Here is a 25,129-nt window from a genome sequence, read left to right as displayed (position 1 = left end):
TTCTTTGGCTGAGAATTGCCTGTTCATGTCCCTTGCCCATTTGTCAATTGGAGAATGGCTTGATTTTTTGTACAATTGATTTAGTTCTTTATAAATTTTAGTAATTAAACCCTTGTCAGAGGTTTTTATGAAGATTGTTTCCCAATTTGTTGCTACCCTTCTGATTTTGGTTACATTGGTTTTGTTTGTACAAAAACTTTTTAATTTGATGTAATCCAGATTATTTATTTTGCATTTTGTAATTCTTTCTAATTCTTGCTTGGTTTTGAAGTATTTCCCTTCCCAAAGGTCTGACATGTATACTATTCTGTGTTCGCCTAATTTTCTTATAGTTTCCTTCTTTATGTTCAAGTCATTCATCCATTTTGAATTTATCTTGGTGTAGGGTGTGAGGTGTTGATCTAAGCCTAATCTTTCCCACACTGTCCTCCAATTTTCCCAACAGTTTTTATGAAATAGTGGATTTTTGTCCCAAAAGCTGGGATCTTGGGTTTGTCATATACTGTCTTGCTGAGGTTGCTTACCCCCAATCTATTCCACTGATCCTCCTTTCTGTCTCTTAGCCAGTACCAAATTGTTTTGATGACCGCTGCTTTATAATATAGTCTGAGATCTGGGACTGCAAGACCCCCTTCCTTTGTATTTTTTTTCATTAATTCCCTGGGTATCCTTGATCTTTTGTTCTTCCAAATGAACTTTGTTATGTTTTTTTCTAAATCAGTAAAAAAAAATTTTGGGAGTTCGATGGGTATGGCACTAAATAGATAGATGAGTTTGGGTAGGATGGTCATTTTTATTATATTGGCTCGTCCTACCCATGAGCAGTTAATGTTCTTCCAATTGTTCAAGTCTAGTTTTAGTTGTGTGGAAAGTGTTTTGTAGTTGTGTTCATATAGATGGTCATTCATTTTTAGAAGAGTTCCTTTATCAGAGTCTATTGGCATGTAGTAGCAGTAGTGGAATTAGAATTTCAGCTTAATAATCTCAGCTTTTTAACTGAAAGTGAGAGAGCTTTGAGAATCACCCTCACATACTGTAATGAATCCATTCTGACATATTATAACATTATACCCATGTCAAGATAGTGTGAGATAGAGTGTAAAGAGCTTTGAGTTTGCAGTTAAAAATCTCAGGTTTAGTTGGAGTTCAGCTAAACAGTCTGTTTTCTCATCAGTGAAATGGAAATAATACTTGTGCCACGTAAAGTGCCCTTGTGAGGAAAGCTCTTTGGAAGCCATACAGGGCTAAAGAAATGCACGGTGTTCTTTATTTCATACAATTAGTCACTAACTTACTTTATGAAAAAGTAATGTTCATCTCATCTCTCTAGACAAAAGCAAGGGACCAAATTCTTGGAACTCTGGATATCCAACAATAGGCCAGGAGGTACTTTCCACTACTGATGGAATGTGTTTCCTCTCCAATTACTTGCTTGTTGTACCAGTATCTATTTGTCCCATAAATAAGAAGTCAAAAGAATTTGTATTGCTGCTATTATTAACTTATATTCATGTGACGTATTCCTCTTCAGTCCAATTCAGTTAATTTCTACTGAACATTCATAGGATACTTGGATTTCAAGGTTATACTCCAATGTAAAATGACACACTAAAGGATTTTTTTATCTGGTGCCCATAAGAAAGAAAATGTAGTTAAGATAATTTCTTACTTACCAATTAATTGGTCAGGAAACATTCATTAAGCAACTATTAATTTTATATAAATATGCCATAAGGGCCAGGCACCATGCTTGGCACTGGGGATGGAAAGACCAAAAAAAAAATGAAATAATTGCAGCTCTCAAAGGAGTTTACATTTTATTGTAGCAGATATAACAACCCATACAATTATAGATAGAGCCCTGGTCCAGGAGTCTGGAAGACCTGAGTTCAAATATTACCTCAGGAACTTACATGTCAATTTTCTCATATATAAAAATGAGGATTATAATTTCACTTACTTCCCCAGGGGTGTTGTGAAGATAAAATGCAATCATATTAGTAAAGAACTTTATAAAATGTAAAGAGCTATATAAATGCTCGGAATTTTATATCTGCACACATATAATGCATGTAATATATACACAGTATATATGAGATAAGATGTAGGGGACAGGAATGAAAATTTGGAAAGGCTTCGTGTACAAGGTGGTAGTGCTGGAATTGTTTTTTGAAGGAAGCAAGGAATTCTCTGTGGTGGAGGTAAGGGAGGGACTGCAGACCGTTTGGCATTTGGAATGACCAGTGTGGAAATGTGCATAAGCAGCCAAGAGATAAAGTGCTGTGTGTGAGAAACTGTGATCAGTTTGTTTGGGCCATGGAGCATATAGGAAGGGGAGCTATGTATAAAAGTACTGTGTAGTAGAACTATAATATATATAAAATGTTTATGATTTAAGAGGGAATTGATTACTCAGGGGATTATAGTAGGGGATGTAAAACTTCCTTTCAAGGAACAGAATGGTTCTAAAGGTTTCAAAGTACTTTAATAGAAATTAATTCCTTTTATTGTTATAACATCTCTACTTTTGGGGCAGAAGACATGTTTGAATCAATGACTTCATCAGTCTATTGAACTGGTGATGAAGCACAATGCCATTCAGTAACTTTTCAGAAATTGAGAATATAGGAGATTTGCACAAATCCTGGGAAGTTCAGTGATTTGCTGAGCGTCACATAGCCAGTATGTGTTACCATTAGAATTTAAACCCAGGTTTTACTTATTGTGAGTCCACTCTATCCACTATACCATGTTCTCTCTTCTCCCCCCCCCCCCCACCTTTTTTTATTGAAACAGATGGAAAAATTGAAGTGGAAATTGTTCCCAAGGTAATTCAGTGTCAGTGTTGAAGGATTAGAATTTAGTTATCCTAACTGCCCATTATACTGTATGAGGCCAGTCTTACCAATTGATGGAGCCCAGTTTGCCAGAAAATTTCTTAGGATGTCTTACATTTCTCTGAAGATGATATAACAACCTAATTATAAAGCTTCTGGAGTGTATAAAGAGTTCCTTCATGCCTCCAGGGTACTGGTTGTTACTATACTAATTCTGTGTTTTCACTTGCCTGTGTGCTTCCTTCTTCAAGTGCATTTTGGATAGACCTGGCTTTAAAGAATAAAAGTGATGAAAATAAGAGTATCATTATGACCAGTTTGCAACATTGTTTGAGAGTATGTCACAACTTGTTTATAAGTATATTCTTTTGTTACTAGTATCAATTTGAATGTATTTAAATTACTTTGATTACTAATGTTGAGATGCCAAAGTCTAATTAACTTTAGCAGAATTCTTATTTATGATAAAAACGTTTCTTTTTTAGGTGCAGATAGTAGTGAAGATTCTGTTGGAAGGTAAATATATCATGATTTAATTTATAATAATTGATTTTACTTTAAATTGAGTGTTGTGTCTCCAAATTTTGCCACTTGTTTGACTGTAAATTGTTCTATAGTTCTTACAATCTAATTGAAAGCAATATGGTAAATTCTATCTTTCCAGAAAAGATGGTGAGTGGGGTTTGGTGTTCTGGTAACCGTGGGAATTATGGATAATTGAGTGTTGGTATATTAGAGGCATTTGTGCACCCTAGCAAGACTAAATATTGTTCTCTTCCCACATTTCCTGGGTATATGAATATAATTTCACATCTTCAAAGAGCAGTTTATTTCACTTCATCTTGCCTGTCCCTATTCCCAGCTGTTGTGTGCCTATGAAAGTATGTACTCATCCAGAGGCTTTGATCTTCACATGTAATTCATGCCACTTAAAGGTTAGATGTTTAAAAAAGACTTCCGCTTTAAACCTTAAAAAAAAAAGACATTAGAACCTTTAGACTAAGTCTCATTCTCAGCATTAGGAACTTGGCTGAAATAATGTTCTCATAATTTGTCAGTCTGTGAGATTTATTTGCCAAAATTTATTGGTTTGGTTTTAGTTAGGCATGCCTAGCATGAACTAATTATTTTCTTTTAGGCTCTGTGGAGTAGCCAGCACCATATGAATGATGGTTTATATTATAGACCCAGAGAAGAGTAGGTTTCTCAACTGAGACACACAGATACAGCAAACAGTTCAGATTTACTCATATTTGGTGGCTTAGTGTTTGGTGTGAGAATGGTATTATCAACAGAAACAAGAAAGTGAGAAGAAAATTTGTGGGGAGAGATAGATGACAATTTTGTCCATTTTGAGTTTGTGGCAACAACAGATAATCCTGATGGAGAACAGCAAGGAGGAAGTTGTATGTGTGCAAGTGTGGGGAGAGCAGAGACACTGATGTGTAGACAAGGAAGCCTGGGTTTCAGTCCTGGCTTTTCTATTAACTATGTGACTGTGAGCAAGTCACTTGAAATCTTTTTATCCTTTTCTTCCTTTTCTACAAAGTTATACTTCATAAGTTTTTTTCTGAAGATCACAAAATGATCTTTATGAAGTTACTTTCAATTCTAAAATGCATAGATTTTATGAAATTCTTTTCATTTAATTCTAGGTCTTTGGACTTATAGTAAGAAAATAGTAAGAAAACTTACATCTTACATCACTGGCCTCTCTCTGAAATTTAGACTTTCTTTCAGTTATTTAAAAATATCCCAAGAAAGGCTTCATGGCATAAAATGTCAATCTTTGATTTAATGATTCAGAGAACTCGTATTATTATAGTGCTCTAGAGTTATCATTACTGTATAATATAAAATGTTCTGATGATTTTACTTCTTTTGCTTAGGTAAATAGAAGCTTCCTGTTATTTCATTTGGGTGATTTCATGCCCCCAATTGAAAAGGTTTTAAGTTACTTAGGTAATTTTTTTCATTTATAAAATATTATCAGGAAACATCAAAAGAGAGATTCCTTCTATCTAATAGTAGCTGCTGTTCTTTGAATTTGGACATATCGAATATTTGTTACAAAACACTGTCTTTTGATTAGTTAATCTAGTGGCCAAAGGAAAAATATTCAAAGACAGCAGCTCACAACTTAGGTGAGTAGGAAACAGTATTGATCATAAAATGTTTTCTTGTCATCTGTAGAGAGTATAATGTGGAACAAAAGTCAGGAGATCTTGGTTCTAAGCCTCAGCTCTGCTCATAACTAGCTGTGTAAGCTGACCTTTGCTCAGTCACTTCCCCTTTCTGGATCCTAATTTCCTTATCTAGAAACTGAGGAGATTAGTCTTGATGATCTTTAAACTCTCTGAAGATAAATAACCTAACAAATTCTTTGTGGGTTATTCAGTTTATTATTGGTTGGGCAGTTCAGATAGTTTTTTTAGCTTGCTTTTGTGTTTAATACTATTATTTCCATTTCATTTGTCATTGACTTGGTTCTAACTGCACTTGTACATGAAGTGTTTTAGCAGATTTGCAGATTTCTGGACTAACTGATGTTGCTGACATAATTAACGATCTGATCACTGAGAGTGGCATATCTAGTGAAGAGCTTGGTTTAACAGAATACCAGGCTAAGAAACTCTCCAGGTAATGGTCAAATGATTTACATAATGTTACTGTAAATTGAACTTTGTTATAGTTAGCAGATGTTAATGTCATATACTTCTTAATGGCTCATTTAAATTCATTAATATTTAAGATTCATATGAATACACTAAAACACCTGAAAAAGTAATCTTGGCATAAACTTAGGATAACTTTTAGTTGGAAAGTTACATCAAGACAGATCTTATCTTTGCTAGTTTTTCTGGGCCGATGTTTTGCTTTGTTTATTTTTTTGTATTTGTTTCCAGAAGCATAAGATTTGAATACAAATATTTTTCTGGAGAATGTTATAGTTGTAGGACTGCTTCATCTGACTACAGTTTCTGAACCATTACAGTTTCTGTCAAAGTTGTCACTTTTTTGTTCTTAAAAAAATTTCTTCTCTCACATTAAAGAATAAAAGAGATTTTTATTGGGCTCATTTTGAAAATCTTTTTTTTTTTTAAAGGAGGTGTGATCTGCATTGCCAATAAGGCATGCAACTGAAAAAAAGTTTTTAGAAAGGCTTACCCAGATGAGTTCTATATACTCTTCTTTAGTGTAAAGAGGAAAAAACAGTGTGGTTTGTTGCTTGAAATGATCTACTTAAATGACTGATCATTACTTTGGTTTGCTATGTATTTTTAAACTAAGCCACAATGAACACAAATGCTTTTGTAAAACATGGTTGCTACCTGTTATATACAGAAGAGTTACTCCAAAAGTTGTGATTTTTCAAAGATAGGAATATTTTTGGAAGCATTTTTGAGTCTCACTCAGTAAAGAATAATTAGTTTTGATTACTCTCTCCTGCAGAACCAACTTACAAAGGTAAAATATTCTTGCCTGTTTAAATCTGTCAGAATCCATAGCACCCCAAAGAGGAAAAAATCACAAAGAACAGAGAAGGAGAAAAGAGAAATAAGAGCCTGGATGAAAAAAAAGAGAAAGGAGAGAATGGCTGAGTATCTAGCACAGCTGGCTGTGAAGAGGGAGCAAGAACATGAACCGTTTCAGTCTCCAAGGAAGCAGGTCAGTCCCCTACCTCAAAGGGGTGAAGCTGTGACATTAGGAGGATTCCCCTCTTCATCCCTATAATTGTCTGTTCCACCTTATTTCATTTGTCCTATTTGTTAATTTTGGCCAAAATCAAGTGTGGTGGGGGCAGGACAAAATTAGTATACTGTGGGTGCTCTTAGAAATATAACCAGACAAGTTTTGTATGCATTGTACTTAGAGGTATGAATCTAGAGGTATGAACAAAAATAGTAGTTTATTCTTCTTTGAAATTTTGTCTTAAAAATATAAAATAATTATTCTTTTTGTGTTAACACACCAAGGGAATCAAGTATACACTTTGGATGTATATGAAAGGTGGTTGGCATTAATTTTTTTTCTTAACTCAGATGAACTGAGGAAATTATAACCCTTTAGTTTCCATTGTAAATGTAGGTGTTAGCAAATTGATCTGAAATTCTTTTCATAAGGGTATGTGATAGCTTGAGCATTGAGCCATATGTGAAGGTGGAATCGAGAACATTGCTGAATTATATAGCACAATATGCAACAACTTGTTAAGGGTTACTGGCAAATGAAAGCTCTCTCCCACCATGGTAAATGTACTGCTGTGACTTTTGAGATCCTTTATCTTCTTTTTATAGTATTTCTGTCATTCTGATTATTTTATAATTTAAGTCCAGGAGCTTTAGGCATGGAATTTGTGACATCTTTTTTCCCCCGCTAAAAGATTTTTTTCCTTTTTTTTTCCTTCTGGCTTTCAGTTGTGTTTCAAGTAAGTGATGCTGCCAGTTAAATCTTAACCAAATAAATTAGATGTTACTGAAATTAAATTTTATATTAGAATTTTTATCAGAAAAATCATATTAATATTTTGCTCATATCTCTGTGTTCAGGCTTGAGAAAGTTAATTGCTTTATGCCTCAATTTTTCTGTGGATAAGATGGACTCATATGCATATGTGAATCACAGAAATCAACTTAATAGGTTCTGGAATGATAATGTTTATATATATTTGCCACTTTGTACTATTTGCTCAGAGCATTCATTCTGTGCCTCAGAAATCACCCAGATTGCTGGAGTAAGCCTTAAGAAAATATAATTATCATTTAGACTGAAAAATAAAAAAAATCATATACACTTTAACTTCCATCAGTTACTCTTGGTGAGAAAACTCACAAAAAGTAATAGTCTAGAATTGTCCTATGTCAGAAATTTCTACCTGTTTTCTACACAAAAAGTCCAGCTTTTTAAGAATGTGGGGATGTCATTTGTTTTTTTTTTCTTTTTAAAAAAAATTTAATTAATTAATTTAGAATATTTTTCCAAGGCATGATTCATGTTATTTCCATCCCCTTCTCCTGGAGCTGATGAGCTGTTCTACTGGGTTTTACACGTATCATTGATCAAGACATATTTCCATATTATTACTATTTGCATTAGAGTGATTGTTTAGAGTCTACATCCCCAGTTATATCAACCCATGTGATCAAGCAAATATGCTTTTTCTGTATTTTTGCTCCCACAGTTCTTTCTTTGGATTTGGATAGTGTTCTTTCTCATAAATCCCTCAGAATTATCCTGGATCATTGCACTGCTGCTAGTAGAGAAGTCCATTACATTCGATTGTGTCATATTGTATCAGTCACTGTGTAAATGTTCTCCTGGTTCTGCTCCTTTTGCTCTGCATCAATTCCTGGAGCTCATTCCAGTTCCCATGGAATTCCTTCAGTTCATTATTCCTTTGAGCTCAATAGTATTGCATCACCAACAGATACCACAATTTGTTTAGCCATCTCCCCAATCGAGGGACAACCCATCATTTTCCAATTTTTGCCACCACAGAGCGCAGCTATGAATATTCTTGTACATGTTTTTTTCTCCTTATTATCTCTTTGGGGTACAAACCCAGCAGTGGTATAGCTGAACCAAGGGACAGGCAGTCTTTTAAAGCCCTTTGGGCATAGGGAATGCCATTTGTAAAATACCTTTTACACAGACTTTTTATATCATTCTTAGATTGTTTAAATAATACTTGAATTGAATATTATTTTCTAGTTATATGCAGGGAAGGTACTACTATTTAAGAGAAGATTCACTCTTCATGTAAGAGTGAAGAGACACTGTGTAGTACAGTAGAGTTGAGTCAACCTTCAAGCCAGGATGACCTGGATTCAGGCCCTTATCCTGGCTTTGGGATCTGAAATGAGCCACTTAACCTCTCAGTGGCTTTGGGGAACTTCACCCTAACACTAACCCTAACCCTAACCCTGAGTAACACAGATAGAACTTAGTAATACTTTGAGAAAAAAGCTAGTAGGATGACGGAGAGAGTTCATAGTTTCCTATGCAATCTTTTTGTGTTCTGGATCTTTTGTGAATCTTAAACTTTCTCAGACTCTACCTTGTAACATTTGGTTAAAGTTATTCCCCATTTAAACAATGGAGGTACTTGGTGAAGAATGTATTGAGAACTTAACCTTACTCCACCCATACTTAGGCATACCTTAGGGGAAGATAAAGTTGTAAACTCCTTACTGAACAATGAAAAAGTACTTAACTCATACTTATAGTGAGGCAAAAGCCCTTAAGCTAGATCTATTTTTAGATCTAATACAAAAGGGTGCTAAGTACCTATGAAGGTCAAATTAATCACTAAAAGGTCAGGCAACTTGCAAGGGACAACCTTAGCCAAGAGGTGTGAAATACTCAGAAGTTTTAGTCTACCTAGAGAAGGTGATAACAAGATGTGAATTAAGAATGGTCAGTCCTTTGGAAAACGTCTACTGTGATTGGTAGATGTGAAAATTTAGGGGAGGTGACATAGGAGAAAATTCTCTTTAAAAGGAGGTCAGAGGCCTCTGGAGTCAGTTCAGCTTAGGAAGCTGAATTGGAGCTCTCTGGGTGAGGTCTCTCAGTGGCTGAACTTAGTTGAGCTCAGGAGCTGAACTGGAGGGTCTCTCTGAACACTAGAGTTTTGCTTGGAAAGGTCTTGTGGTGAGTGATTAAAGATTGACTTAGTTTCTCTCTTAAAGAGAAAGGCCTAGGCCCTAACTTTTTCCTATTTCCTCTTACTCTGTCTCTCTTTCCTTAATTCCTTCATTTATATTAATTAAAATCTCCACAAAATCCAGCTGATTTGGGTATTTCATATTTGGGAATTTTTCCCATGGCGACCACTTATTTTTGATATAAAATCAAGACACTAAAAATGATCTTTACAGCTTTTGGCAATTCACAGTCTTGAAACCCACATTTTCGCGGTCACAGTTTATGGCAACCACTCTTTTGTTTGTAACACTGTGGAAATGCACTTCTTAAAGTTCTAAATGAAAATGAATCAAAATAAAAAGACAGAAAGGCTGTGAATCTGTGTCACTAGGAGTTTCTTTTGCTGAGGAATTGGCAGGTTAGATCATGCAAAAATCTTCCTTACAGTCTATTGAAACTGTAACTCCAGGCCAACTCTAAAAGCCTGTGCAGTGAGCCTGCCACAGACTTGTGGGCTTTTCTGTTTTTGTCAGCAAATTCCACTGCAGTTTCCCATTGAAGTGCCGGGGAGCTTTGGAACATGATTACATAATTCTTTGGATCGAGCTAACTTGCTGTTTCTTGTGCAGTTGTGTATGACTTCAAAGGAAATTAGGATGTGTCAGAAGATGAAGACTGAAAAAGACAGGTAAATGGAGCAGATATACTATGAAAGCTATTATCTGTACCTGTCTAAATCTTACATAAATTTCATCAACAGACTTCCTGGCTATGTTCAGGAAAGATTATTTATCACGACAGTGAAGTTTATTATATTTTACATCAAAAGACCTATTTTCTATATTTGCCCCTCTTTCTTAGTAAATATAGGCACAGAGGAAAAGAACAGTATTTAAAATGTTTAACGTGAGATGTGGCTTTGGCTCAGTATATAGAAAGCCAGGCCTAGAGATAGGAAGTCCTGGGTTAAAATCTGGCCTCAGATGCATCCTAGTTGTGTGATCCTGGACAAGTCACTTAATCCTCATTCCCTAGCCCTTACCTCTCTTTTACCTTGGAACTGATAAATAGTATTGATTCTAAGAGGGAAGGAAAGGGCAGGTTTTATTAGATTTTAATTTTCAAAGTCTATTACCTATTTTGTCCTTGTAGTTTCTCTTCTGTCCATATGAATCTCACTGTGAGATTTTGTTGTATAATGGAAAAGACATTGAATTTGGAGTCAGAAAACATGATATGACTTTGAGATCCAGCACCATCATTACCTAGTTCTGTGACTTTGGGCAAACCACAGTCTCTCTGAACCTCAGCACTCAGCTGTTAAATGCTTACACTGATAAGTTCATACAGCTCTTGTAGAGAGCATGTAAAGGGCTTTATAAACTCTAAAAACATTAGCATTATAGGAGGAATACCCATAAACAGACACATTCTGCTTATTCATATCATGGGTCTTAGAGGTGAAAACTAAATGCCTGAGATCAATTACAAACTTATATATTTTCAAAATAACACTTGCAAAGCAGTGTGTTAGCACATTTGTACTTTTAATTCCTTTCCCAAAGATTGCAGCTGTCTGAGCACTATCATCGTCGAGTGGCACAAGCGTATAACCTAATGAATGAACTGTTGGTTGAGTCAGCCCAGACAACAGGAATATCTCCGACAAAGCCACCATGTGGCCCAGCTAAGTCTTTTCGCATTTCCACGAGGCAGCGCCATCTTCCTCCAAGAGGGTAAGAGGAGTGCTGACTTAAGGTCATTGGGCAAAAGCCACTTTTCACTTTTTGAAGGCAGAAATCCAGCATTTTATCTTTCATATAATTAGCATTTCTTTATGTCTGTTTTTTAAAATGATTACAGTAAATTAAGAAAGTGTATATATACATATATATGGTGATCACAAAGGCTTTGAGAATTTTTATTTACTTCATACACATTAGTTGTAAAATAGCATCATAAAAAGGGTTTTTAAAATATTAATTTTGTAACCAAAACAGTTAGCTAGACCTAAAGTCAGAAAAACTCATCTTCCTGAGTTCAAATCTGGCCTCAGACACTTATTAGCTTATTAATGACCCTGGGCTAGACACTTAACATTGCCTCAGTTTCCTCATCTGTAAAATGAGCTGGGGAAAGAAATGGCAAACCACTCTGGTTTCTTTGCCAAGAACCAAATGGGTTCACAAAGAGTCAGATGGTACTAAAGCAACTGAATAACAGCTTCATGTTAGGTATTGGAAAATATGATAAATAACCAATAATGTTGATTACAAGTCATTTTTTCTTTCAGAGTAGTGCCTGGGACCAGTAAACAGTAACAAATGTTATTTAGAATATTTAAGAAAACTGATTGCATGCTTACAAGATAAACTATGAATTGATCAGTCTATCTATCTAGCAATAGATAATGATCAGGGTGTCTTAGTGGATCATAAACTGAAAGTTGGTTAGCTGCCTTGTGCTGTGCTTTAACAAATGAGGCATACTGCCAGGATGTAAAGAATTAAATAGCACACAGGTACTGAGAAGAAATAATTAAAGGAAAGGTTTGTGAAATGGGGGAAAACAATGTATAAGTAGTGCTGAGTGGTGAATCAACTGGCTCTGGAGCTGAATCCTAGCTTTTCTCCCTCCTGTGTGCCCTTGGACCAGTTATCTCAGTCTTCTCATCTGCACAAGGAAAAGATTTGGAGTGGATGGGCTCTAAGGTACTCTCTGGCTCCTATGAAGGCTTTCTGTAAAGAAAAGTTGGAAGTATTTAGGTATATTGGAATGGTGGATAGAGAGTTAGTCTTTAAAGTCAGGAATCTGTCTTCTAGTCCCACTTGTAAGACTTACAGGCTCTGTGGCCCTGAGAACCTGACAGGAATATAAGCTGTAGAACAGTTCCTGTTCTGCATTTGTAAAATGTATTTCCTTAGTCAGCATTCTTTGCACTCTTCAGATTGTAGGTCTAGGAAAGAAGAGCACTGTCACCGGATGTCAGAGTTAGAAGGGTGTCACCACAGTATGAACAAGACTCCCCATAGCATCATCTCCAAAGACAGATCCTCCAGGCTTTGCTTTTAGATCTTTCTGATGAGGAACCCACTCTCCCCATGTGTCCCATGCAGTATAGAGATAGCTCTCATTGTTAGCAAGTTTTCCAAGCACTGAGCTAAATTTTCCTTTTTGAAACTCCCTTTCCATTGTGACTTGTTCTGTTTGCTGGAGCCAAGGGGAACAAGTCCCCTTCTGGGTGACAGACTTTCAAATACTTCCACAAGCTTACCATCCTGAGTTTCACAAGCTTTTCCCCATAAAGTGTGGTTTTCAGACTCTTCTGTATCTTAGTACCTTTCAGTAGATAATCAGCAGTTTCTTAATAACTGTTCTTAGAATGGAACAAAATCCTCCAAAACTTAGAGAAGAGAAAATCCAGATTATTTAATGAATATTATCAAGTATATAAAGAATAGCTATCCTTTTTGTGGCTCCATTAAAAAAAAAAGACTAATTTGCAGAGCAGCAAGGTGGTTCAGTGAATATAGCACTATATCCTGGGTTCATATCTGGCCTCAGATACTTCCTAGCAAATCACTTAATCCCAATTGTTAACACTCTTTTGCCTTGGAACCAATACTCAGTATTGTCTCTTAAGACAGAAGGTAAGGGTTTTTAGGTTTTTAAAAAATAATAATTTGTGTTAGACATAAAGAATGATTTATTGAAAACTGTGAGTTCTTAGAAAATAGATTAATTAGAGAAGTATTAAAACTCTTGACAGATAAGAAAAGAAAATGTCAAGTTTTGGTAAAACATATCTCATGGATATGGAATTATGCTGTATTTGTCAGTTTAAATTTTTTAATTCATGTTAACTACTAATGTAGTTTAGTTTTGGAATAACATAATAATAATAATTTTTTCTACTTTTAGAGTGGACCATAACATTCATACATCATCACCAGGAAGAAATACAAAAGTTAGATTTGCTCCCAAACCTACTTATATTCATGCAAGAAGCCCTCCCAGACAACATCAACATTCATTTCCACGAAATAGTAAGGCTTAAGTACTTGTACCATAGTAAGCATTATCACTTATGACCAATGTTCCATTTTCATTGTTATGTGCTGTTACTATTAACAGCAGTAACACTGTGATATTCTAAAAGAAAGGGTCAGTTCCCCTTACAATAGGCTCTACTGAGCTGTTACAGATATATGCTAATCTGTTAACTTCAATGCCTTTCCCAATAATTCTGTAGTTAAACTTTTGTTTTCTCTTCTTTCCTGATTTCCAAAAATGCCTGGTCTTGTAGAAATGCTGTTGCTAGCTATCTTGAAAAGGAACATTGGGTTAAAAAGGAGAAGGATACTAAGCCTCAAAGTTCCTTTTTCCCACTTGTATTTGAGAATGGTTTCATGCTGTACAACTACGTCAAGAGCAAAACACGCATTTTCCTTTCAGGAATGGCGACTGTTTCAATAAAGAAAACAAACCAAGTTAACAAAAGGATGGCACAAAATGCATCAAGCTCTTCAGACCTCTCCAGAGAAGGTAAATTATAAAAAATAACATGTTATAAAAAAATATTTCCGAGACAGGCTCCATCATATGGGACACACATTGGACATACCATTTGGAGTGCCAGAGGGGCAACTGACAACCTCTCATCATGGTTATATCATTGGATAATAATAACCCTGAGGCAATGGAGTTCTTATGTATGTATAGCTAGGCTTCATGGAAATGTATCCAAATATAAGTCTGTTGGAGCATGTTGGGTTAGAATCATGTGTTGTGGTTGCCAGCTTTTAACAAATAAGGGAATGGGGCCTCCTGTACACATGCATAGGGGTACTTCACAGATTATGGCAAGAGGAGTCTCTTTTTTGTGGCATTCTCACCAAATTCTCTGTGGTGGCAGTAATATAAAACTTATGCTGCTCCAGTGGTATCATAAACTACTATTTGTGCTACTATTGATGACACTGCTCTGCTGCCATCTTGCAGTCCTTATAGATCATAGAACTTCTGGGGTTACTGAGCAATCATATCTCAAGTTATTCTAGTGGATTTTGGACCTCCTAATTACCTAAAAAAAAATACCATGCCTATATGTTGAGTGGTGGGAGAAGAGCAGTTCTCTTATCTGCTCCCTTGCAGCAAATAGCATTTTCACTCACTGCCAAAAGGAAGAGGAACAATAGCTTTAATTTTATTGTTGTCCAGAACTGTTTTCTATTGGAATGAGGAAAAGTAAAAGTTCTGTTTCCTTCCCATCATTGCCATCCTAGCAGAGAAAGGAATTTATTTTTGTTGTACTTTATCTCTGCCTTCTTAAGAGCCAACTTAAATATCTTTTTCTTATTTCTACTCCTCTTTGACCTTCCTGCAGCATTACACATCTCTGATTCTGCCTACTTTTCAATCCCCTCCAGGCAAAATTATTAATAAACCAATATACTGCGAATGTCTTAGCATCCAGATTTACTCAAGTTTTAAGAAGGCATAGACAGTTACATGTCAATGATAGGAGATTTCAGTTTCCCTGTATCAGTTTTTGGTTAATTCTGAAGATAGGAAAACAAAAGAGAAAATAGAGAACTACGTTAGCTGTGTCCAAAAATCCATGTCTCATTCTTTCAAAAATATTAAAATACCCAAACTCTTAGAAGACCAAAGTTTGTAAATAACCTCTCAGAGAAGGAAGGAAATCTCACTGGAAAGGAACTACCAAAGTAAAAAACTCCTAATCTTGATGAATTCATAAGAGAATTCTATGAAACTTTTTAAAGGATTAGTATTCATACTTCAGAAATTATTCTCAAAAATTGAGAAAGAACCTACCTGAAGCCTTCAGGAGACAAATGTAGTCCTAATACCTAATTTAGGGAAAGATAAAATGCATGTAGAAATTATAACCAATATCATTAATGAACTTTGACTCAGAAATTTTAAATAAGATGCCATCAAACAGACTACAGTGAAATATCCAAGAAATCATTTATTATGATCAAGTGGGAGTTGTAGCAGAGATAAAAGGATTGCTCAACATTGAAAAACAAACAAGTTCATCTTAAAAACCAAAGCATCCAGAACCACATGATCATCTCAATAGATGCACAAAAATCTTCTGACAAAGTATAAATGTAAAAAACCCTATCAGATATAAGTTTAGAAGTTATATAAGTTTATATAAGATATATAAGTTTAATATTATAAAAAGTATCCATTTCCAAGGGCAACTATATTTGGCTCAGTGGATTGAGAGTCAGGACTGGAGTTGGGAGGTCCTTAGTTCAAATCTGGCCTCAAACCCTTCCTAATTGTGTGGCCCTGGGCAAGTCACTAAACTCCCCATTGTCTCACCCTTACTGCTCTTGATTCTAAGACAGAAGATAATGTTGTTTTTTTTTTAAGCATCTATCTAAAACCAAAAGAAAGAAGCATGTGCATTTTAATCAAGTGAAACTTTACGCTGCAGAAGGGGGACATTCTCTTGGTGTTGAACCACCCAGACACACTTCTAGCAGAACAAGTTGTCTGTAGGTAGTGCCTATCCCTGAGAATATACTCCAGTGTTGAATATGCTTAATCCAATGATCCTAAAATCCTGGCTTGAAAACCTTCATTTCAACAGACTCCATGATTGGTCAAATTTGTTTTTCAGAGATTTTTTTTTAATCAATCATTAATAATTCAAAGTTTTATTTGTAAAAAAATCTTATGTTGCCCATAAGTTATTAATAATCTGTTCTCTACTGCAATGAACTGGTCTTTCTGTAATATCCTCTCCATATAACTTCTCTTAGCCCTGTGAACTACATTGACAGTTAGATTTATGGTTGGACTGAATATTAAATTGGTGGTCACCAGGGATTTAATTTCTAAATCCCACAATGAATTACTCAAGTAAAATGGAATTTATGGTAGTTTATTTTATAGTAGATGGAAGATATTAAGGAAGAGAGAAAAGGAGAGAGAGATACTGAGAGAGAGAGATATATCTCTGGCTCCCTCTGAACCAGGTAGAAATTCTAAGGCACTAGTCAGGGGAAAGGAGTCTCAAGGGCAAGAAACTTAAGTCAGGCTTTACACTCACCACAGTGACCATCTAAAAGGAAAGCAGTCTGATGTTTCCTGCATGAGATCCTCCAGGGGTCCAGTTCCACAGCCAAGTGTCTTCACTCCAATTCTGAGGGTCTGTCTTCCAGTCTCTCCTCAAGTGTCTGTTTTCCCTCCAGCTCCGAATGACTGTTCTCATTCCAAGTCCGAGTGACTGTCTTTCAGTCCAACTCCTAGTGACTGATTGATCCCTGTGTGTCTGTTTCCACTATTTAAAGACCTTTTTCTCTTGTATCACCTCCCCTAAATTTCATGTCTACCACACCCTATCACAGCCTATGCTTTTCTCCAGGACTGCCCATTCTTTCACAAGTGGGTCACAGACCTCCCACTTAATGTATGAAATGGGTGTTCATACCCTTTTGTGGTTAGTTCACACCTTTTTTGTAGTGAGTTCATACTTTTTTTGTGGTTAAAATGGGTAGATCTACTTTAAGTACTGGGTTTACATTTTGGGGATTAAAATCTAAAAATAGAGAGGGGGTTACTATTTAAACTTCATAATAAAGGAAGAGCTAAGTACCTTCATTGTAAAAATCAGGGGAGAGCCAAATCCAATCTTCACAACACCCTACTTAAAACAGGGAAGAAACTTTTTCAGAGACAAAGTTCTTGTGTAAGATTTTGAAGTGGCTGCATGGTTCCTACCTTTTGACTTGTCATGGCACAGGTAGTGATCCCCATCTCTCATTTTACTGTGAGTTGGCATAGATCTAGCCTACTGCTTTAAGATCAAGGTTCAGTTTTAATATTTTCTTAGAGGACTCATCAATATAATATTTGTTTAGAACATATCTTCCTTTAAAAAAAAATCTAGGTTCTATCAAAATTAAATGTCTTGTCTCTTCTGTCATGAAAATGTTCATTGCTTCCCTTAGCTAGATTGTCTGATTTTAATTGTAGTAACATCAGAGGTTCTGGGGTGTGATAACCCATCTATAAGATTTTTTTTCCATATTAGAAAATGTTTTAGAGAAAGGTGTGTGTGTGTGTGTATATATGTGTGTGTGTGTAGGAAGAGAGTTGGTTGTCAGCCTTGAGCCCATTAGGTATGTAAAATTTAAATTAATAACCAATAAGTCCAAGCATTATATTTTATAAGATTTATTAATCATTTGAAGTAGAAAAGATACTACAACAACAAAAGTAAAAAAAGCCTTAGTTGCCACATGTGTAAAATTCTACTGCCTGGCACTCACCCAACCGCCACAGCTGTGTTTCTGAGATAAGAAGCTAGAGGGAAGAGCTACACAAAAAATATATCCTCCCTATGTTAGCATATAACATGAGAAGGAACATGGGAAGCTGGGAAAGTGAGTTCTGGGGAGCAAAATTCTAATTATACAATCCCCCTGTGACTCCATTGGGAAACATGCATGTAGAAATCTCCCAAATTTACACGCCTCGTTTCCCCAGTGAATCATTTCATATAATCAACTTATATCTCTAAAGATCTTTAACTAGAGGTAGATACAATATTGCAGTTTCTAAGGGGAAATTACAATAATTTCGGGATAAGAGGGAAATAAAAGAGAAAGAGAACAAAACCAATGATTGCTAGGTGCATTGACAAAAAGCCGATTGAGGGGGCAGTCCCCTTTGGCATAAGAGTGTACATTCAAAATAAATGTGTTCAATCCCCCACAGTTCAACTCACTACATCCCAAAGTTAATTCTGGATCTTTTAGTGAAGTGTGTGGTTTCTGCATGCTTCTTTATGGTGCCTTCTCCAAACAGTTCACTTTCTTGATTCAGGTAGCAAATTTCTTATCCTAAAATTTCTCTAAAAGATATTTTAAACCATGCATTATAGGATAATAAAACAATCACCCCTGAGGAGGGTATAGGTATATGGGTCAACCTGGGATACATGGCTGAGTTATGAAGTATATGAATCAATTGACAAAAAAAACCCAAAACCATCAAGAAAAGAAAAACAAATAAAAGAGAAAAAAGTAACTTCTGGATAAAAGATAAAATTCAGTCTCATGTGTAAAAATTCTAAAAAAGGAAGAAAAAAACTCATAACAAGGCCTTGAACCAGGGCTTGATTAAAGTGATTTATATCTCACAGGCCTATAGTTGCAATTGTGCACTTACCCAGCCAGCAGCTAGGACTACAGAAAATTGCCATGGCATAAAAGAAAGAAAAGAGATTTGATTTTGAAGCAAAAAGGGCAGTATCATTCCTTGGTCTGATTTACCTTTGCTCTCAGGGATAAGGGAGCCAAAATGGCAGCCAAACTTCTGAAGTATTTGGTAGAAGTCTGGGTCTGGCACGAGGGAATCCCATATCTGACTTTGAAAACAGCTGCTTCCTTGAACCCCAAAATTAGTTCAAGTCCTCTGCCTTGGCGCAGAATCTCATCAATCCCAGTGGGATTGGTTGGTCTCTTTGACCTTGTGCTCCTTGGCACTGTGCAATAGCTCTTTTGTGATCCCTTCTCCTGAAATCAGACACAATTGTTAATCAAAGTCCTATAATATTTAACAATCAAAGTCTAAAGCTTTTGGGTATGCATTGACATTAGGACTAATGGATATTTTAAACTTATCCTAATGCCAAATCAGAAAACCATTATTACTGATAACATGTTTTTCAAGTACAAAAAAAAGAAAATTCAAATACTCTATATTGCACATACAAGAATAAACAATAATAAAATTAAAAAAAATAAAAAATATACAGTTCACATTCCATGAAAAGGTGTCTGCCAAATAGAGGCACACTAAAAAATGAGATCCATTTCCTTTTTAACTTGGCCATGATCTATAGTGTGAGTGCACATTATTTTCACCAAGTAACAGCTTTTTAAAACAGTAGTACAACAGCCAATGCAAATTCAAAGAAGTACCAAAGTTCCCAAAATCATTTAATGACAATAACAAAAAAACTCACTATTAGGATTCATATGAGTGGCTGTGTGACATTTTAAAAAAACCTCTTGAAGCTCATGGATACTTGTCACAAGTACTCCAGATCTAGCTAATCTTTCAACCTTGGTGAAGATATTTCTAACAGAGTCTATTACTGCCATCATTCCAAAATGTGGCATGAGAGCTCAGAAAACACACACACACACACACACACACACACACACACACACACACACACACCAAAAAACAACAAAACTCCTATACTGCTGATGAAAACTTTTTGGGTCTAAAATTTTACCAAGAATCTAGGTCATTCTGATGGAAGGGTAGAGTATGCTGAAGAGTTATAAATATAAAAACCATCCAGGAGCCATTAGGCTCCATGGGAAATTTCTCCCTCTTGGAGTCTTCCAGGGATTACCAAACTCCCTGGGAAATCCTTCCCACCTCCCAGATGAGATTATAATCCATCACAGGGTAACTAAGCCCATTGGGAAACCTCCCTCCTCTGGTATGAGACTATAACAGATGTAAAAGGCATGTATGTATATATCCCATCCATTGCAAAGTGGAGGCGAGGAATACAATAGTGAAAATCACTTCTGATATCTATCTAATACATTACATTTTTATAAATGCAGAGGTGGGGAATACAATAGTGCTATTGCAGTTAACTTCAACTACTAAATGGACTCTTACCTTTTGTTAGAAACAACTCAAAGGTAGGCAAATGATCAATCAGAAGTGGTGGTGCTACTAGATATCTGAAAATCACTTCTGAAGACCCATCAAAATAAATTGAGATTTTTAGCTCATTAAATTCTCCAAAGTTTGTATATAGATTGTAACCAGTTTAACGGAGTCCATCTATCATCTGTGTGACAATTAGCAAAGGCAAAAAGGAACAAAGGCCATTAAGGTAACATGTGGCCTCAATGGATCTGGTGACAAACCCAGAATCCATAAGGACCTATGGTTTTGCCACAGAACAGATTTTGTCTAAGTTGTTTATAGACTTTTATAATAGTATTTTCTATATTCCAGTCACAAGGGGGAGGGTACAAATACAGTGTAACAGAACATATAGCTAATGGCCAAAATGCAGTAACTGAAAATGACAGTGTAACAGAAGATATTAGATTAATATGCAAACTTAAAAAACAAAATTGAATTTTAAAGCAAACAATCAGCAAATACAATATATGTGACAGGATGTGACCAATCAATTCAAGAGTCCTTTTCTCCAATTCTGATAGCTGTGTTACAGAGACTTCTTCACTATTTTGAGGGGAACAAACTGAAACAGTTAACATCAGTAAGGCAAATGGAGTCTGAAAAGGCTTAAAATTCACCTCCAGACTTTATGGTTCATCATCCACCTAGATTCCTTTGATTAGACTTCTGAGGTTCCCCACACTGAGAGAGATTTCCTCACTGAGCATAGTGTGGATGATCCCATATTGGATGTGTTGCAGAGGCTGGGCTTAGACAGTAAGGGGAATGAATCTCCCTTATGAATCTTGAGATTACTCATGCTAACAGCAAGGACAAGTGCACCCAGGAACAGTAGTAAGAAAAGACATCCTAAAACTTTGAGCTGTGTGAGCTTAGTAATGCTCTCTAAGAATGGGAGCTATTTGAGATAGGCAGGAAACTGGGCCATGCATTCAATTCAACTTTCTGTTTGTAGGTGGTGCTACCCTAGTATGTACTTGCTAGGAGTAAAGTTAAGAGGTTTGGAGGAGTAACCTTTCTTCCTCTCCCTCCTAGAGGTAAAACACCAGGGACCTGCTTGCTTCTACTGCCACATGGACAGGGGACTGCTGCTCCCCTTCATTGTTCCCCCCAGATATGTAGGCAGGGAGTTAAGAGGGTGGAAACTTGCCCCCAGGTGAAAAAACCCTGAGGAATCTAAATGTTGCCTAAGAGAAACATTGGGCTTGCAAGGCAGCAACAAGCACTCAGGTATTAGCAATATAATGGAAAGGGGATTTATACCTCATCTTCTAAGCAGAAAATGGCTTTTAAGGGTCTGGTCAAAAGTGGGAAGCGCAGTGGTGGGTGGTGGCGGCAGCAGCAGTAACAGCAGTGGCAGGCAGCTGCAGACTTTTAAAATTAATCTGCCTGTAACTAAGAAATAGGGGTCCTAAACTCCAGACTTCTGGTCGCCAACAATGTAAAATTTAAATTAATATCCAATAACTCCAAGTATCATATTTTATAAGATTTATTAAAAATCACTTGAAGTAGAAAAAATGCAAGAACAAAAGTAAAATCCTGAGTAAAGTAACATGAGTAAAATTCTCCTGTCTGACACTCACCCAACCACCACAGCTGTATTTCTGGGAGAAAAGAGAGAGAGGGAGGAGCTACACAAAAATATATTCTCCATATGTTAGCAGGTAACATGAGAAGGAACATAGGAACCTGGGAAAGAGAGTTCTGGGGAGCAAAATTCTAATTATACAAGTAGCATAACAACAAAGACATCAAACAGATAAAATCATTATTATTAAATAGATTGTATAAAGTTTTTAGACGAACTTAATTTTAGTTGATTTGATATGTCATACTTCAGTGCATCATTTATGAATTTTTCTTATAATTTTATCATTATACTTATTTCTTACATTTTAATACACTCAGTAAATCATTATATAAGGGAAATGATAATACACTTTCAAAAGGCATATTCCTGTGTTAGATTCGATATATCTTTTTAAACCCTTACCTGTCTTAGAATCAATACTAAGAATTGGTTCTAAGGTAGTTGGTTTGGCAATTGGGGTTAAGTGATAGGATCATAGATCTAGGATGTATCTGAGATCAGATTTGAACCCAGGACCTCCTATCTCCAAGCTTAACTCTCTAAACATTGAGCCACCTAGCCGCCCTAACATTCCATTTTGTTTTTTTACAGAATGATGACTATATATGAAAATATAAGTTTCTATTCCATTTGACTTTGCTTTTTAAAAAAACTTTTAACAAATTCAGCATGGTGCTTTCAAAGATTTCTTCTCCATATTTCCTTCTGAAATTACTTCAGTGTTTTTCTGTGCATTTTAAAAAGTGCTTTAATGATCCTCTTTTCTTTTAGGGTGGTCAGTTTCATTGCAAGCTTCTCTCTCCCTCTCCCTCAAATTTAAAAAGGAAAATACACTTATATAGTAAGTAGGCACTGTCAAGCCAAACAAACCCACACATTGACCATGTGTAAAAATGTTTTCTGGCCCTTTAGTTTACAGTGTCTCAAAAAATCTGTGATACAAATTTTGTGACTGAGACACAAAAGGTTCAAGTTTAATCTATTTAGCAGTAATCAATAATAGAGGTCAGTGATCCTTTAGTAATCAAAGGCCCCAGTGTAGTTAGAACAGCTCTTTTATACAGTTTAGTGGTTATAAAAAGGTTCAGAAACACCCTTCAAAGATTCAGATTGGTTCTTAATTGTGTTATCTGACCACCTGACCCTGAATCTTAACTCGTCATGGTGACTGGAAAACCCAAATTAGGCCAGTATTCTCTTATAAGAACCAAGTATCTTTTCAGACCAAGGATTTTCTAGAATTCATGGTATTATGAAGGAAGTCATAGATTTAGTCAATCTGCTGTAACATTCTCCAGAAGGTTTCTTAACCTCCATTCCCTGTACCAATGGAGTCCAGTACTAGGTGAACATCTTGAGATCAGGCTAACTCATCCTCCAACCATCTTTCTTATTTTCCTCAGTTGGCATTTATTTGGTTTTGCTCACTAAATGAGAGTTAGGCATTAGACCTGCACAATTATATTCTAAGCTTTAAGGCCTGAAAACTTGGTTATAATGATAAAGTTTGGTTACAATGATTATAAGTTTAGTTATAATGATTATGAATATGATTTCTACAACTCTTAGCTATAAATCACCAATCCATAAGCAATGATCATTTTCACAGCAGGAGATAGGTAATAATTGCCTCATCTTCCCTTTTGAGGTGAGAGTTGTTACTGCTGAGAGTTCTTAGATATTTTATAATTGTTTTTCTTTATGATGTTGTTTGTCTTTGCATCAGTTCATACACCTTTTTTTCCTGGCTTGTCTGAAACAAACCCTTTCATAATTCTAAATGGTGCAGTTACATTTGTATATCGTAATTTGTTCAGCCATTCCCCAATTGAGAGGTGTTTCTTTTGTTTCCAGTTTTTTTTTGCTATGACAAAAAAGTGTTACTAAGAATATTGTCATACATATGAGCCTCTTTTCCATTTCTTTGATTTCTGTGGGCCATAGGTCTTGAAGTAGTATTGCTGGGTCAATATGGACTACTTATTAACTTTTGAGGGTAGTTTCAAGATGCTTTCCCAAATGGCTGGGCCAATTGACCAGTTCCCTTCATGTGCCCTGGTGTGCCTTCCTGCCTTCCCTTAGTCCTTCCAACTTGTCATTTCATATTTTTTGGTCACCTTTGCCAGTTCACTAGGTTTGGAAGTTGCACTTCATTTTTCCACCTTCCTATGTATACCTTAATCCCTATACTGTTGATGTGAAGGCAGTTAGGCTTATTCCTGAACAGAAATGAATTGCCCACAAGGCAGGGGGAAAGATTGTCTTGAGACTTTTAAGTGATATTTGCCACAGAATAGGGCTTGACAGACTGTGGCTTGTGGGTACCAGCCAGATCTGACCATTGCTTGTCTGGGAGCTAAGAGTGGCTTTGGAAATGAGTTTTGCCTACAGACTTGATAATGTTTCTAAATTCCATCTTAAAACAAAGCAATTTGCTCATATGTGAAACTTATACTTGAGTTCAAGTTCAACAACTAACATCATTTTTACTCACAAGCTTTTATATATTTCCTGTCCTGTCAGGAGTTAAAATAGGAAGCAGAATCTCCATTTCCATACAAACTTTCAGTAGATATATTTTCCAAGTTCCAACTACAGTAACAGCAGCATTGTTTAGACCTTGATGTGAGTGCAAAAGAAAATTTCACATTTAAAACTGCATTTAAGCATGCAATTAAAGCATTTCCCCCTAACCTTCAACTATAAGTGATAAATCTGCAACGTGGATGACATGCTAAAAAGCTGGTTTTCAAGAAAAGAACTGAATAGATTTCTTTAAATGCCTTGCAAACAATGGATATGATGAATTAAAATCATATACTCATGTAATGACATCAATAATATTTGGTTCTACTCATCTGTATGAAAAGACATTACCAAAGATGAAATACATAAAATTTCATTACAGATCACTAATAGATGAACATTTACAATTGCTTTTGACAATAAGGAATACTAACTTTGAACGGTAACTAAGTGAAATGTTATTCCATAAAAAAAGAGTTCCATTCTTCTTACTAATAGACCTGGATTGCCAAAAATTTATTTATCTTATTTTGAAATTTATAAACAAAAAAATTATGGGGTAGGGCAGGTAGGTGGCTCAGTGAATTGAGAGTCAGGCTCAGAAATGGGAGATCCTGGATTCAAATCTGGCCTCAAGACACTTCCTTGCTGTGTTACCCTGGGCAAGTCACTTAACTCCCTTTCTAGCCCTTACCAGTCCTCTGTCTTAGAACTAAAACACCTTAAAGGGTTTTAAAAAAATACGGAAATTTTCTGTTCTCATATAAGTATTTACCTACTATTTGCAATTTTAATTTTT

At 35.9% G+C, this 25,129-nt stretch overlaps 1 protein-coding gene across 5 annotated transcripts in view; it reads left to right on the top strand.

Annotated features, from left to right (window-relative positions):
* CPLANE1 (ciliogenesis and planar polarity effector complex subunit 1) overlaps positions 1-25,129 on the top strand; it is a 175,073-nt gene that overhangs the window by 126,403 nt on the left and 23,541 nt on the right. For all 5 annotated transcript variants that reach the window (XR_008917859.1, XM_056824552.1, XM_056824553.1 and 2 more), the window contains exons 44-50: positions 3,323-3,353; positions 5,349-5,477; positions 6,338-6,506; positions 10,112-10,170; positions 11,048-11,218; positions 13,404-13,528; positions 13,938-14,027. Coding sequence is in view for 4 of the 5 variants with exons in the window: in XM_056824552.1 (XP_056680530.1) it covers positions 3,323-3,353; positions 5,349-5,477; positions 6,338-6,506; positions 10,112-10,170; positions 11,048-11,218; positions 13,404-13,528; positions 13,938-14,027 (774 nt within the window). In the remaining variant the exon portion in view is untranslated. The remainder of the gene's footprint in view (positions 1-3,322; positions 3,354-5,348; positions 5,478-6,337; positions 6,507-10,111; positions 10,171-11,047; positions 11,219-13,403; positions 13,529-13,937; positions 14,028-25,129) is intronic.

The sequence above is a fragment of the Monodelphis domestica genome, chromosome 3 (assembly GCF_027887165.1).
Source record: "Monodelphis domestica isolate mMonDom1 chromosome 3, mMonDom1.pri, whole genome shotgun sequence".
NCBI classification, from domain to species: domain Eukaryota; kingdom Metazoa; phylum Chordata; class Mammalia; order Didelphimorphia; family Didelphidae; genus Monodelphis; species Monodelphis domestica.
This window is presented reverse-complemented; position numbering and strand designations above follow the sequence as displayed.